Genomic DNA, 15,081 nt, shown 5'->3' on the forward strand with positions numbered 1-15,081 from the left:
TAAAATGTTAATAAATCATTTTATTAAAGGTTTATCATAAACCTTTAATAGAGATCAATATGAGATTTTTTTTCATAGATCAAGAAATAAGAATTGCATGGTAGGTTTAGCCTTGTTCTGATTATGACAACCTATTTATTTTAAAAAATGAGTAAATGACATAACCCTGGCACCTAAAATAAAAAATGATTGATTTAATACAATTCCTTTCTCTAAAGATCAGAAAGTGATATTTAAGAAATTTTCTCTTGTTGACTTTGAAGTCAAGGCAAATTCATGCCAAGAGCAGCAGTTTCTCAGTTAATCATGTCTTCAACACTTCAGTATCTAAAAAGAATAATCACTTTCCATTCTGTCCAAAAACAGTTTGGTAATCAGTATATGTATTCAACACTGAAATAAAATGCGCCTAGAATTCTGGATCTAATTGTATTTAACCCCAACTGAACCTTTAAACACTCTTCAAAGTTAACTATATAAAGAGCTCATTGCTAGAAACAAGTCATGCTGCAATCAAGGTATAATCATTTTTTATCAAGCATGTTTGATACACAAATTGTTAATAGTTGGCAATTGGAAAAGCACATCTGGGAATCCAGATGCAGCTGTGAATCAAGGATCATTTCTATATTATGGGATAGTTATTTAAAGGAGAATTCATTCCCATCCAGAAGAGATCTGAATATCACATAATTAGAACATGTAGTCTATAAATAATAATTAAATAAATGTACCATAATTTCTATTTATCCAGCTCATTTATTAAATGTATAATCTATCAAGGAAATCAATTCGTTTACAGTTCAATGATATGGAGAATTATAAGTATAAATATAATCTTTATTGTCATTGTACTTAAATACAACAAAATTGGTTTTAACCTCACTGGTGCAAAATGACAGAAACGAAAAAAGAAAGAAAAAGAAAAAAAAAACTAGTGTGTGCATGGAGTGATTGTGGTTGTATTTAAAAGTCTCACAGCCCAAGGATAGAAACTATCTTAAACCTGTTTGTTCATCTAGCTATACTTTGATGTCTTTTGCCTGATGGTAGAAGTGCAAAGAGACACTGACCAGAATGCGAATCATCTCTGAGTATCTTCCTTACTCTGCTAAAGCAGCAAGATCTGGCAATATCATCCAGTGGTGTCAGAGGGCAACCAATGGTTTCTTGTGCCGAATTGATCACTCTCTGTAGTGCCTTCCTGTCTGCAGCTGTTAAACCAGTATACCATACCGTAATACAATATGTGAGGACACTTTCTATGATGGACCGATAGAAAGAGGTCATCAGCCATTGTTCCACCTGATTTTTTCACAGAACTCTAAGGAAATGAAGTCTCTGTTGGGCCTTTCCAATCACCAGAGACGTGTTGTTTTTCCAGGTGAGATCTTGACTAATAAGCACTCCCAAGAATTTAAAAGAGGAAACCCTCTCCACACAATCCCCCTCGATATATAGTGGGGCAGGTTCCTCTCTGTGCTTCCAGAAATCTAGCACCATCTCCTTTTTCTTACTAGTATTTGGATGTAAGTTGCTTCTTGAGCATCTTCTCGATTTCTTCCCTGTATGCTGATTCATCCCCTCCAGTTATGAGACCCAGCCCTGTTGTGTCGTCTGCAAACTTTATTATGATGTTGGATGGATCAGAGGATATGTAGTCATGTGTACACGAGTACAGGTATGGGCTGAGTACACAGCCCTAAGGGAAGCCTGAGCTTCAGCGTGGAAGATGTAAAGGATCCAACCCTTACTGTTTGTAGACGATCCGTCAGGAAGTCTTTGATCCATTCACAAGTGATTTAAGTTGGGTGTTGTTAGCATATAGCAATACTTTATTCCAAAGCTCCAGATGATCTCTCTTGTGAAAATTAAATTCAGAATTTTACCCAGAATCAATATTTCAATGCAAAATAAATATATAATGCTCACCTCACTCTATGCTACTCATGAAAATCAGAATACTATAGGCCTCAAGCATTACTATTAACTAGAAAACCTATGACCCATTAGGTCACCTTCCCGAGATATTTCCTTACCTAAGCAGAGAATCAGAATGATCACAGATAAGCAGAAAACAGTGGAAGCAGGAATCATTTCCCACTTCCTACTGGCTTCCCCGACAACTTTGCTTGGAGGAAACTGACATGGAATATTGAAAATTATGATCACTTGACCCGAACTAAGCACTGTGACACTGCAGCAGTCTTAACTCTGCAAATCTGAAGAGTCTTGAAATTTCAATGACAAGGGAATAATGGTTCCAGGTTTTAAACACATTCTTTAAATTAGTGGAATTGAGACAACTTAATTTAAAAAAAATTGCATTATGGTGAACTGTTAAGGCAAATTCAAAGTTATAAAGAGACAAACAAATTCTGTTAAACAATGGCATCTGTATATAACATAAATCTAGATAGCATGCAGCAACTGAGAAAAAGAGGTCTCTTACTTGTGCAGCAACAGTATGAGATCTGGTCGGGAATAATTTGGAAACACATGCTGTATTAAAACCAGCCTCAGACAAGCCAAAGGCAGCTCTCAAACCTGCACCACCTGCACCCACTACAACTGCATCAAATTCATGGTCCACTACAGGATACTGTGTTGAAATCTGAACAACAAAAAAGCAGAATACCTTGAGATGAAATATTTGCAATACCCCAATACAATTTAAGTTATTATTTAAATTTACATTTGGAGAGTAGCACAATCAATAAGCACTATGCTGAAAACAATTCAATTATCTCTCTTTAGGTTTTGATTAATAATATTCCTCTCCTCTGTAATTTAATCAATTAAGAAGCATAATTAAACTCAAGTCCTTAATCCTTTGCTGCCATTCTTTGCCATGTTAACAAAAAGCTCTTTCATTCCTGTAAGTTATCACTGTATCTTTAGTATTTAATTTGAACAGAAAGATAGATCAGATAAATAAATAAACTGCAATTTGACTGATCCATACAAACAAGATTGAATGCCAGAATCCTCAATAAGGAAAACAGAGGTTGGGATCATTTAAATCCAGCTTTAAAATTTACGAACGCATACCCATACAGTTACTTACTGGCTAAATGTACAGTATGCATGCAAAGCCATGTCTTATTAATCAAGGTTTATTGAGTAACCCACAACTATTCAACTGTTAAACCACAAATCATGGTTTGTTAAACCAAACAACTAATTCAAAAATAAACTAGAGTACAACTTAGATCAATTTGTGGACTGAATGTCTTATCTTTTTCAGCATATCTGGATTGGATGAAGAAGTCATGTAAGTGATTCAAAAATAACTTACTGAATCAGATACTTTGGCAGACACATTCTTCTTTCCATATTCCGTGAAGTGAAAATTACGAGAAAACACATCACAAGCTGCTGGTCTTTGCTGAAAAATAAAAATAATAGTTAAAAATCTTCTAATTAGTAAGGGAACCAAAATGTTGCTTACAATACTTAGTACTTGCATTGTTTGTAAGCAAACATTTTGGTGCCCTTAACACAACCAAATTGATCCCAAAATTTTCAGGTGTTAAGCAAGACAAGCTGTTAAATGAGTTGCACACTATTTTATAAACTTTTTACCACAGTTGTTAAGTGAATCACTGCAGGGGTTCAAGTGAAATGTAATCCTTGAGCAAATCTGACTTTCCCCATTGACTCTGCTTGTCAGAAGCTAGGTAGAAAGGTTGTACATGGGAATCAAATGACCCTGGGACAGTGCAACTAATTATATTTCGTGATTTTATTTTTTACATAAATCATCATAACCAAATGGTATGCAGAAATGTAATATCTGTAGTTACATTTTTCCAGCAATTGTCAAAATATTTAAAAAAGGAAATGATAAGAAACATTAGGAAGAATTATGAATTAATTTCAAACATTTTTCAACAAAACTGGACAAAATACCATCTAGACTTTTAATCTGATATTGTAATTGCTATCAAGTTGGGGTTTTTTTTTTTGTTCTTTCATTTAGTGAGCTTGTAAAACGTAATAAAATTAAAGTAATGGTGCAGAGTTGACTGGTCACCCAGAAAGCCATGTAAAATAGTATTATCAAGTGAACAATGCTACAGTTATAAAGAAATTAGAAGGTGGCATTTCTAAGTTTTTGAAGAGGTATAAGAAGACTCAGTCACTAAAAAACCACACTAGTAAAGGCAGAAAAAGATGCAAGAGCAAGTGATGATAGAAAAATTAAAAGACTATGCCTAAGTGAGAGAAGAAAATCATCTGGGTGTATACAAGATGAAATGTTGAAATGCAATGTAAAGTTGAGTGCAAGGACTGTTCGGTGCAGACTTCAGGAATTTGGCCTAAGTGTTTCCCTTTTCTTCTTTATAACTGCTATTCTAATAGCAAATAGTAGCAATAGCAATAGCAGTAGACTTATATACCGCTTCATAGGCCTTTCAGGCCTCTCTAAGCGGTTTACAGAGAGTCAGCATATTGCCCCCAACAATCTGGGTCCTCATTTTACCCACCTCGGAAGGATGGAAGGCTGAGTCAACCCTGAGCCGGTGAGATTTGAACCGCTGACCTGCTGATCTAGCAGTAGCCTGCAGTGCTGCATTTAACCACTGCGCCACCTTGGCTCTTCTTCAAGATCCTTCATATAAGTTATTGCATTACATTCTTGATTAAATTATCTTTCCATTGATATTTAACTTTATGGTACTATTGCAAAAAAAGTGGTATTAGCAATCAAACCTCAAAAATACTGTGCACTTTTCCCAAATGGTTTCCACAATTTTGGCCACTACTATAAGGCATTCTATTAAAATATTCCTATGTGGGAGTGCTATGCTACTAAGATTGTGTGGTAGTCATGTATACTTTTAGGTTTGCAGAAGTCGATTCTATCATTTTAAATGTCTCTTGCATTTATACAGTATTGGTTTCAAAAAGGCCTCTTTCTTATGTAAATATATTGTATCATCTCAAATCTTCATCATGTTTTGAGATTTTAGAGAAAAGTCACTTATCAGGGCTGCTAATTGATATATCATCTCCATATTAGCAAGCTATTACTGTGTAAGTTATGTTTTAATCTCAAGACCAAGATACGTTTATTTTTTAAGAACAAAGTTCAACGCGGGTCTCAACAAGAAAATATACGGACGGAAAAAATAAAAACAAATTGTTAAAGCATTTACAAGATGTCTTATATAGAATATATTAAACATATCCCTATAGAAATATGGGAAACACGATTCCCGGAATGCCACATGGGGGGGGGGGGGGAGACGGAACCGAAACTTCCAGTATCTTATCCTGAATATACGTAGCCCATTAAGTCGCACATCCCGCCACTTTTCTCCGACTGAAGCTGAAATACCCACCCTCGAGCGCAAGGTAAATATAAATTTATTATAGTTGACCCGGCCTGTACCAAGGACGTACCTTGCAGAACAGCTGCAAATATCGCAGCCTCCCCAAAGTCAACGCCATTTCTACCTGGTAGGATATTAAGCTACTGCGCATGTGTGGAAAGTGGGGCCTAATTGAGCAAGCGTCCCACGGAGAGCGCTGGTTGGTTAGCACCAGTGCGAGGAAAAAACCAAAATAAATCTGTCCAGGTAGGTTTTTATCATTTCAGGCATTCGTTGTTTCTATGAAAAGGTATGAAAATCAAAGGTTAGGAAAGCTCCGAAGATTTAAATATTCCACTGCACCACCAGGACAATCCGTTTTGAAAAAGGAAAACCATTATAGTTGATGTATCGTCTATGGTTTTGACTCTCGCGATGAAGGGGCTTTATCTCGGGGTGGAGAGGAGGCTAAGAGTACGATGCTCACGTTGCGCACGCGCAATGAAAGTTAAGGTGCTCAGTAACTGCTACGGGGTTTGGAATATTGTTTTGCCAGAACTTCTGGTCGTGGGTTTTCTTTTCACCTTTATTTAATGTTCGTGAAGATTTTTTGGTATGAGTTTGCATGTTTTTATATTTAAAGTGCTGTTAGTTTAATAAAAAAGGAGGCTTGTGAAGCAATATACGTAATTGACAACTGCAATTAACAGTACTGGGCCCTGACAATCTAGTAATCCATATTAATCCTGTTTTTACTTAAGAGGGTAAAACTGTATAATAACTATTCTATTTTTTGATAAAATTGCAGATGCTAAAAAGTTCCCTGATACAGATTTGTATGTAATGTGTTTGAAGCAACTGTTTGAAGGAACATTTCATATTTTTCTCTTAGAGGAAGATTTTTTCCTATAGATTTCCACAAAACTTTTTATTAAAGAATAGTCAGTTAAATGTTGGACTTTATATGGGGAAAAACGGCTTAACAAACTGTGAGTTCTAAAGCCCTGATGTAGCCATGATGATTAACTACAACTCCAGTGACTCTAGAGAAAACAATAAGGTGGTTGTTTGTAAATGATAAATATTAAATTGGGAGGTTATGAATGCATTTCCTAGAAATTCTAGTAACCCCCCAAAGTAAATACATTTTCTTTCTTTAACCATGCCTATTACTATATTAATTTCTGTAGAAAATAAAAATGCCTATATCAGAATTAGGGAATTCTGTTGCTTATAAAATTACTGTATATCACAAAAAGAACCTTTGGAGATAATGTTACCCAACTCTCTATTTAATACAGAGTATGATAAAGTCTTTGAAAGATGATTATTCAACTTCTGCTAAAATACATTCAGAGAAGAAACTAGACTATCCTTCTAGAGATAGTTTAATATATCACCAAACAGGCCTTACCGTAATATTTGTTTAATGTTTGACTAAAATTGATTAAAACATGGTGGCCCAGTGGCTAAGATGCTGAACTTGTTATCAGAAAGGTTGGCAGGTCAGCACTTCAAATCCCTAATGGTCTGTAATTGAGCAAGGTCCCATTGTCCCAGCTTCTGCCAGCCTATCAGTTTGAAAGCATGTAAAAATGCAAGTAGAAAAATAGGAAACACCTTTGATGGGAAGGTAACAGCGTTCCATGCGCCTTCAGCATTTAGTCATACCAGCTACGTGTCCATGGACACTTCTTCGGACAACATTGGCTCCTCGACTTTGAAATGGAGATGAGCGCTGCCTCCTAGAGTCAGGAACGACGAGCAAATATGTGCGAGGGGAACCTTTACCTAAAATTTACTTCCCATCCATTCATTGGACATAATTCTGATCTCCATAGCAACAGAGAAAAATTCTGCTCCATTTTCTTAATAATAGCACGTGATATTTGAAGATATAGCTCTTCCCCCCGCTTTTTTTTCCAGCTAAATGTATCTTGCTCTTAATACTGTTCCTCTCAGGATTTGAATATCCTGAGAGGATATCACTTTGTGTATTTCCTTCTTCCCTTAATAGATTATAAGAACAGGCACTCCTAAATTTGGTTCCTCTAATCTGGCCTACTTGACTTTAGCCCTGAATCAGCCCTGGTTCTACCAGAAAGTATAAAGAATAGATAAAATGACAGAATTAAATATTGAGACCATCAGAAACATCATCAGGAAACACATGTTTCTTATGAATGATTTTAAATATAAGAGTGTATTAATTGTATTCCAAAGTACTAAAGGAACTAGCTGATGATCTGGCCAAACCTTCATTATTTGGGGAAGCATAATAAAAGATATGAGAAATCAGATTTGGCAGCAGTATGTTTTTCTCCTACATTTTTTGTGTATTCTCACTATGTCATGGATATAAGTAATTTTTAGGGAATTCTATCAGAGTTTAAATAGCTGAGTGTAAAGTTAGGTGATAAGAGTCTCAAGAGTTGTTTTCTCTGATTTTAAGGTTTGCCTATGAATAATTTAAATAACCCTCCTCCTAACTGGAACATTCAACCTAATGCAAGAAATAATGAAGATCATGGAAGCAAATGGAATTATGCTTTGTTGGTTCCAATGCTGGGATTGGCTGCCTTCCGTAAGTGATCTTTAAATAAAATTTGAATTTTTTGATTACTTTTAAATTTAGGTTGTTCTGCTTATCCATTATTAACATTGAATCATCCTACAAATATTTTGTGCTTATTTTAAACATTACCTAGACTTCCTGAAACCAGGAGCTCTTATCATTACTGTAATATGAAAAAAATAAAGACATTTTTATTTTTTCCTTTATCAAAGAAAATAATCAACTCTCAGATTTTGCAGGAAACAAAGTTTCTTTTTTCTGTCAGTCAGCCAACTGCCTAGAATTTGACTAATGTAATGTTACAGGGATTCAGTAGGGGAACTATGATTACTTCTAATTCATGGCCATGCAAGCTTACAAAATCTTCAGCCTAAAACAGTTTATAATTCTTAAGTCTAGAACTCAATAAGATAATTTTTCCATATTTTTTCTGATCATTTATTGAACCCACTTTGATAATGATTGTAAAATTCTACTGCCAGCCCAATTTGAATGAAACCTCCCACATCCTTCCTGCCCCTTGTTCACTCTAGTCATTCTAATTTGCATTGTCCAATTAGGGGCCAATTTAAGATTTTAGAGAGAGGTAGATCTATTAAGAATTAGTTTTGGGACTATATCCTGTTCCTATTTCCAGACACTCGTGAAAAAGATTGTAACATCATGTTTACCTGGAACAGGATCTCAGTATTCAGGCTAAAAAAACATCATCTCTTGTTTATCTCTCCTCATAATAGTATGATTTATATAGACTTCTGCTCCCCTTAATCTATTGCACAACTCGCAAATGAGAAATAGAAGAGAAATAAAAATCTTCATGATGGTTTTAGAGCAACCTTCTTTAGTGCTTGGCTATTTTTTCCAGGACCATTGCCTGATGATGTTGGACATGAAATGTTTGATAGTTTGGAGGATTTTGGCAGGAGCAATGAATGACATTTTTGCTTATACTGCCACCTTTTCTCCCCTCCCATCTTCCCAATCAAAGAGAAGTATTGCAATTCTGCATCATCCCCTTTTCCATGACATCATCTTCTTCCACTACAACCAAAAACATAGGGACCTGAATTATTCCTGTGAATCTCCTTCCCTTTTCCGAGTGGACTAATGTGATGAGACAACCAGCTCTGTTCCTATCTGCTACTTCCAGATGGCAACCTTACCCAGGATGGCCAGTATCAGTACCAAATACTTTTAAGGGCAGGGACCATAATACTTTCCCCTGACAAAAATAAGATGTAACTTTCCCTTAGTGCTTTTATTTCTGCCTCTTTCCTTTTTGGAAATAATCTGTGCTGGCATAAAACATGCAAACATTAAATGAAGAGCCATGAAGAGAGGGGTAAGGTATTACAGGTAGTCCTCAACTAACAACCACAATTGACACCAATTTTTTTGTTGCTAAGCAAGGTAGTTGTTAAGTGACTTTTGCCCCATATTATGACCTTTTTTGCCGCAGTTGAATCACTGCAGTTGTTAAAATTTTGTTCATGTAATCATAGGAACGTTGCAATGGTCATAAATATGAAAAACAGTCATAGGTCACTTTTTTCAATGCCGTTGTAGCTTTGAACAGTGACTAAACAAATGGTTGTAAGTTGAGGACTACTTCTAATGTAAAGATAGAAGGCCAATGCATAGAGTGACATTACTATAGTAAAATAACCCTTGCAATATAATTAATGGTTGAAAATGAAAAGACTAAGTAAACATTTAACATTTTTTTAAAATTGAAAATAATAAGTTACAATGTGTTATAAAAATGAAGAAAAATGCTATATTATGACATAATTTTTAAAGAGTCAGTTGGAAAGAGAAAACAATCTCATACAGAGAACTATTCTAAGAGAACCTCATTTTCTTCCCCCATCCATTTCCAAGCAATGCAGTTAAGTATCTAGTTGTAAGATTTACCCTGCTCCAAGGATAAGCTCATTGATCTCTGATTCCACTTTATTCTACTGATAATATTTCACCAGAGGTATATATAGTTATATAGTATATATAGTATAGTGTTAAATTTGAGTTGGAAACCAGTCCTATTATTTACCATTCTAGGTTATTTTAATGTCTTACAGGTTGGATTTGGTCCAGAGAATCTAAGAAAGAAATAGAAAAAGAGAAAAGAGAGGTCTATAGAAAATTGTCTTTTGTACAGAAAGAGCTTGAATCTAAATATCGCGATATAATTATAGAAAACCGCAGAATGGTTGCCCACTTGGAATTAGAATTGGAAAAAGAACGGAACAGAACCCTAAGTTATCGCAATGCACTCATTTCTCAAAGTTACAAATTGGTAGAAGAAAGAAGAACTTTGGAAGAAGAGAGGACAAAGGTGGAACAAGAGAAGCAGATTCTGCAGGATTCTGGTGCTGCAGGTGCTTTGTATAAGAACTGCTTGGAGAAGGAAGATCAGTGGCAAACAAAAGCCTCTATTTTACTAAAAGAGTTTGAAGAAGCTTTAATGGAAAGGCAGGATATGTATTGCAGCCTTGTACTGCCAAGATATCATCGGTTGGCAGTAGAGAAAAAAATGCTAACCAAAGCAACAACTAATCCAATTGGTTTGGAACTGGAACTGGAAGCTGGGCTGAAAGATATTTTCAGATATGATACCTCTTGCAGCAATTTATTAAATACCAATAAAAATCAAAATGGAAAGCTCATGTGGATCTACCTTCGATATTGGGAGTTATCTGTCGAAGTCAGAAAATTTAAGAAGGCAGAGAAAGTATTTTTGGGAAACACTGGCTAAAGCTACACCATCTCTAGCTTGTATTATATCAATGTAATCCTCTCCAGATTTGTTAAAATTTAACCCACAGAATCCTCATACTGGTTTGTGATATCAATATAACTTTGTGAGGTATATATCAGTATCTTTAGTTACTGTCATAAGTACATTCATAATCTAATAATACCAGTCTTATTTTGATTAATCTAAATCTGTATTGGATGTTACCATATTAATGTATGGCAACTAAATATATGTGGTTTTTGTATTAGCAGTGCTAGTATGTTCAATAGGATTTATTTAAAAATAGTATTTCCACATTTCTACAGTCCTTTCTATGCTGTCATGCTTTTCATTCTTCAGACCCTCAAACAAAGATAGTCCTTGACACACAACTATAATGGAGACTGGTTGTAATGGTTGTAAAATGTTATGACCATTTTGCAGCAGTTGTTAAGAAAATCCCTGAAGTCATTAAGAGAATTACTGGTTCTCTATGAGTGCAATTTTGCCAAAAATAGGAGTGCTAGCTTTTGGCAAAACTGTTGTAAAATGTGGTCACGTGACTGCAAATGGCTATAAATATCGCCATGTTGCCAAGTCATGTGACTACAGACTGGGCCCAACTATGGAAACTTTGAATCCAGGTTATAACCCCCCCCCTTTTTAATTGTAACTATGATTGGTAATAACCAAGTTGAGACTATCTGTACAGCAGATACAATCCATTCCCTATATATTGATCATCCTGACACATGGTTATCCTTACAAATTGCCAACTTAAACATAGAGATCATCATCTCAATGATGAAAACTATGTCCAACCAATCAGATTAATGTTTAAAATATGTGATTTCATTGATCTTTACAAAGGAAAGTAGTTAAATGCAAAGAATAAGAATGGGATTCTATTTATGTCTTGCAGTTATTAAATATGTTTGCCAATACATCCAGTAAAAAGAATAAGGTATTTACTGCCTGAATAGATGAATTTTTGATGAACACATATTCTGGTAGAGAGACGTTCCCTGAGGATTGGTTGTAGCACTAATGCGAAAGCTAGGAAAATTAAACCTCCTGTCCCAGTGACCAACCCAGATTGGATCCTGCAACATTATCTTGGCATATATACACTATATTGCCAGAAGTATTTGCTCACCCATCCAAATAATCAGAATCAGGTGTTCCAATCACTTCCATGGCCACAGATGTATAAAATCAAGTACCTAGGCATGCAGACTGTTTTTACAAACATATGTGAAAGAATGGGTCGCTCTCAGGAACTCAGTGAATTCCAGTGTGGGAGTGTGATAGGATGCCACCTGTGGAACAAATCCAGTCGTGACATTCCCTCGCTCCTAAATATTCCACAGTCAACTGTCAGCTGTATTATAAGAACTTGGAAGTGTTTGGGAATGACAGCAACTCAGCCATGAAGTGGTAGGCCACATAAACTGATGGAGAGGGGTCAGCAGATGCTGAGGTGCATAGTGCGAAGAGGTCGCCAACTTTCTGCAGAATCAATCGCTACAGACTCCAAACGTCATATGGCCTTCCGATTAGCTCCAGAATACTGTGCAGGGAGCTTCATGGAATGGGGTTCCATGGCCAAACAGCTGCATCCAAGCCATACATCACCAAGTGCAATGCAAAGCGTTGGATGCAGTGGTGTACAGCACGGGATGTCACAATAAGTTCCATATGTCAGTAAAGAAAGGTGAGCAAATACTTTTGGCAATATAGTGTATATTTGCCTTTATTTGTGATGAACTTTTCAATAGAATTCTGGGGGCGGGGGAAATCAATTTTACTGTTTAGTTTCTTGCTTAAAATTTGTTGATATGTTCACTTAAGAGTTCTTTTAGCTTCACCGTATTAAATGAACTTGTCTGGTACATAAGATACTAGTAATTTTAGTAAATTAAGCAATAGATAAATTGAATGGGAAAAATAGAAGTCCCATGGAAATATTCATGTACCTTCCAGCACTATAAAAGTCACGTTCACCATCTTCAGCTTTTTATTTTGCTGGCATCCTGCCATAAAATGAAAGTAGGGGAAAAGAATTTGGAGCATGGGAAGGGGAAGACAAATGAGGGAGGGAAGACAAGCTGACAAGAACCAGAGGTGGCAAACCAGAATAAACCAGATGCCAAAGACAGATGGCCTGGGAACAGAATGAGAAACTGCATCAAGAAGCACCAACATCAAAGTGGTTTCCAAAAATTCAAAAAGGAATAATATTGGACACTGTTGAACTGGTCAATGGGGGGAGCAGGGAAAGGGGGAAAAGTGTAACCTTTGTGCGGGAATACCAGCTTTACTTTCATTACAACTGCCTGATTTAGTAAAAGAATCTTATCACTTCAATCAAATGGAGTCGAGGGTCTTTCTTTCCTCAACGTCCAAGTTGAGACAGATCTGACAAGGAGCATGAGCAAGTTGTGCAGATGATCAATATCTATGGGGATCAGATATTAAAGAATTTAAAGAACATAATCATAGCTGAATTTCAGGTAAATATGACTATCAACAAACTTCTTTCCCATGAAAAAAATCTAAACATTAAAATGTCTCCATTGCTACTCTTTGTCTTCAAAGCATACATTCAAGTATAGGCAAGGATATGTTAATACAAATTACATTCATTCAAGATACTGTAGGTAGGAAATAATGGAAAATTTGAATATTACAGGTTTTGAGTTATTTCTTCCCTTCTCCACTATTAAAGAATATTACCTCAAAATGTTGATATTTGAAACTCCATTTCATCACTTAGTGTATACAATAACTAATTTGATTTTGAAAAAAAAATACAATGTTATTAAATACTTTATATGAGCCCCTGGAATGGGCTGCTCATATCTGATAAGCACTCTGATGTATTTGTTTTTCTAAAAAAAGTCCTGATAGTAGTGTTAGTTTCCTTACATACTTTGCCCGGATGAGTAATAAAGAATGAAAATCTTGGAATAACAGGCTGTCACCACAAAACGGAAGAGACCCATTACTAAGGAGGTTATCTTACATTAAAGAAGTATCCTACTGGATTGAAAATACATGTCTGATGATCATGGGGATGTTTAGAATTCAGATATTTGATTAGAGGAGGTATAAACAGTATATTGTCTATATGTCAAGGGTAATGAGCTAACATGACAGAAAGGTTTGTGCACCCTGGAGACAGTACTCAAACTAAGTTGTTGAAATTCACACAAACTTGTAATAGAGTGCTGGGCAGTAATACCAAGGTGACAGAAAAACATTGCCAATCCCTATCACAAAAGTCGAAAGGATCAAAATGCTACATAAATCAAAGTGTGTTCTTGTGTATTTAATAGAATTAAGAAAAAAGTGCAAAAGGAAAAAAAGACCCTGAAAGAAGATTGATTTCCTTTGCAGCAAATATACAGTAATTACAAATTACAAACAAAAGCTCTAAGATCATTACTCTATTTTTTATCTAATCATAAAAAAGGGATTTCCAGTCAGCCATAAATGTAGATATTGTACTGTCTTTAATCAAGGAAGTTAATTTATACCCCTCTGCAAATGCCATCATATTCACCAACCAGGCCATTCTTGAGGGTAGTGTTGAATGTTTCCACTTTTGAGCATAGAGACCGGGGTGAAATGCTACATGTTCAGGTCAGTTTGCCCGAACTTGTAGTTTGCCTGAACCGGTAGTAAAAAAATTGCTGTGCGACAATCAGCTGTGCTATGTGATTTATATTCGCTAGAAATCATGTGGCACAACTGATTGTTGCACAACTGATCATTGGAACTTTATTTTTTTTTTTACTTTTTAAAGCATTTTAAAATGTTTAAAAAGCATTTTTGGGCGAACTGGTAGTTAAATATTGCTTTTAAAAAAGTTTTAAAAATGTTCCAATGATCGGGTGGCACAGCTGACTGCCAGAACTTATTTTTATTTTTAGCATTTTTGTTACTACCAGTTCAGGTGAGGTAGTGGGTGGGGCCAGCTAGGGATGGGATTTGTGGGTTTGCCGAACTGTGCAGATCCTTAGCTAGAAGATTGGCTGAACCCGTGGGAACCCGCAACAGATCACCACTGTATATACTGCTTAACAGTGCTTTACAGCCCTCTCTAAGCGGTTTAGAGAGTCAGCATGAGGACCACAACAATCTGGGTCCTCGTTTTGAGCCAGTGTGAATCGAACTGCAGTCAGCAGAAGTAGTTTGCAGTACTGTATTCTAACCACTGTGCCATCATGGCTTATGGTGAATAACAGGTAAAGCAGATAATAGAACCTGGCAATAGATAAGGGCAGGAAAGTTGAAGAAAGAGTCTTGGGGGCTAATTCTGGCTGCATAAGACCAAGCCTTAAGAACAAATACATAAAAGTCAGAATTGAGAAAACAAGACAGTAGGAGCCACCTATGCAAAGAAGTTGAAGTCACAGTGGGCCATCTGGTTAGCTGCTGCAAGAAAA

The 15,081-nt window shown here is 36.0% G+C and overlaps 2 protein-coding genes across 3 annotated transcripts in view; one reads left to right on the forward strand and one right to left on the reverse strand.

Annotated features, from left to right (window-relative positions):
• The window catches only part of SDHA (succinate dehydrogenase complex flavoprotein subunit A), a 47,844-nt gene extending 42,345 nt beyond the window's left edge, over window positions 1-5,499 (reverse strand). The window contains exons 1-3 of the mRNA XM_032234485.1: window positions 5,410-5,499; window positions 3,299-3,388; window positions 2,453-2,614 (exon numbers count right to left, since the gene is read on the reverse strand). Coding sequence (XP_032090376.1) covers window positions 2,453-2,614; window positions 3,299-3,388; window positions 5,410-5,490 — 333 coding nt within the window. The 5' untranslated portion in view covers window positions 5,491-5,499. The remainder of the gene's footprint in view (window positions 1-2,452; window positions 2,615-3,298; window positions 3,389-5,409) is intronic.
• Window positions 5,500-5,504: 5 nt separating this feature from the next.
• On the forward strand, window positions 5,505-11,783 carry CCDC127 (coiled-coil domain containing 127). Of its 2 annotated transcripts, none has more exons than XM_032234488.1 (3): window positions 5,505-5,585; window positions 7,771-7,902; window positions 9,972-11,783. In XM_032234488.1, exons 2-3 carry the CDS (start codon window positions 7,779-7,781, stop codon window positions 10,646-10,648), a joined length of 801 nt encoding a protein of 266 aa, XP_032090379.1. In that variant the 5' UTR covers window positions 5,505-5,585; window positions 7,771-7,778; the 3' UTR covers window positions 10,649-11,783. The 2 variants fall into 2 exon arrangements, with proteins under 2 accessions (XP_032090379.1, XP_032090378.1); XM_032234487.1 differs by lacking the exon at window positions 5,505-5,585 and adding an exon at window positions 5,745-5,931.
• Window positions 11,784-15,081: the final 3,298 nt, after the last annotated feature.

This window comes from Thamnophis elegans, chromosome Z, assembly GCF_009769535.1.
Source record: "Thamnophis elegans isolate rThaEle1 chromosome Z, rThaEle1.pri, whole genome shotgun sequence".
Taxonomy (NCBI): Eukaryota; Metazoa; Chordata; class Lepidosauria; order Squamata; family Colubridae; genus Thamnophis; species Thamnophis elegans.

Coding starts and splice junctions, on each gene's coding strand:
- CCDC127 (XM_032234488.1), top strand. CDS start 7,779: ATGAATAATTTAAATAACCCTCCTCCTAACTGGAACATTCAACCTAAT. Junction 7,903..9,971: donor GCTGGGATTGGCTGCCTTCC/GTAAGTGATCTT, acceptor AATGTCTTACAG/GTTGGATTTGGTCCAGAGAA.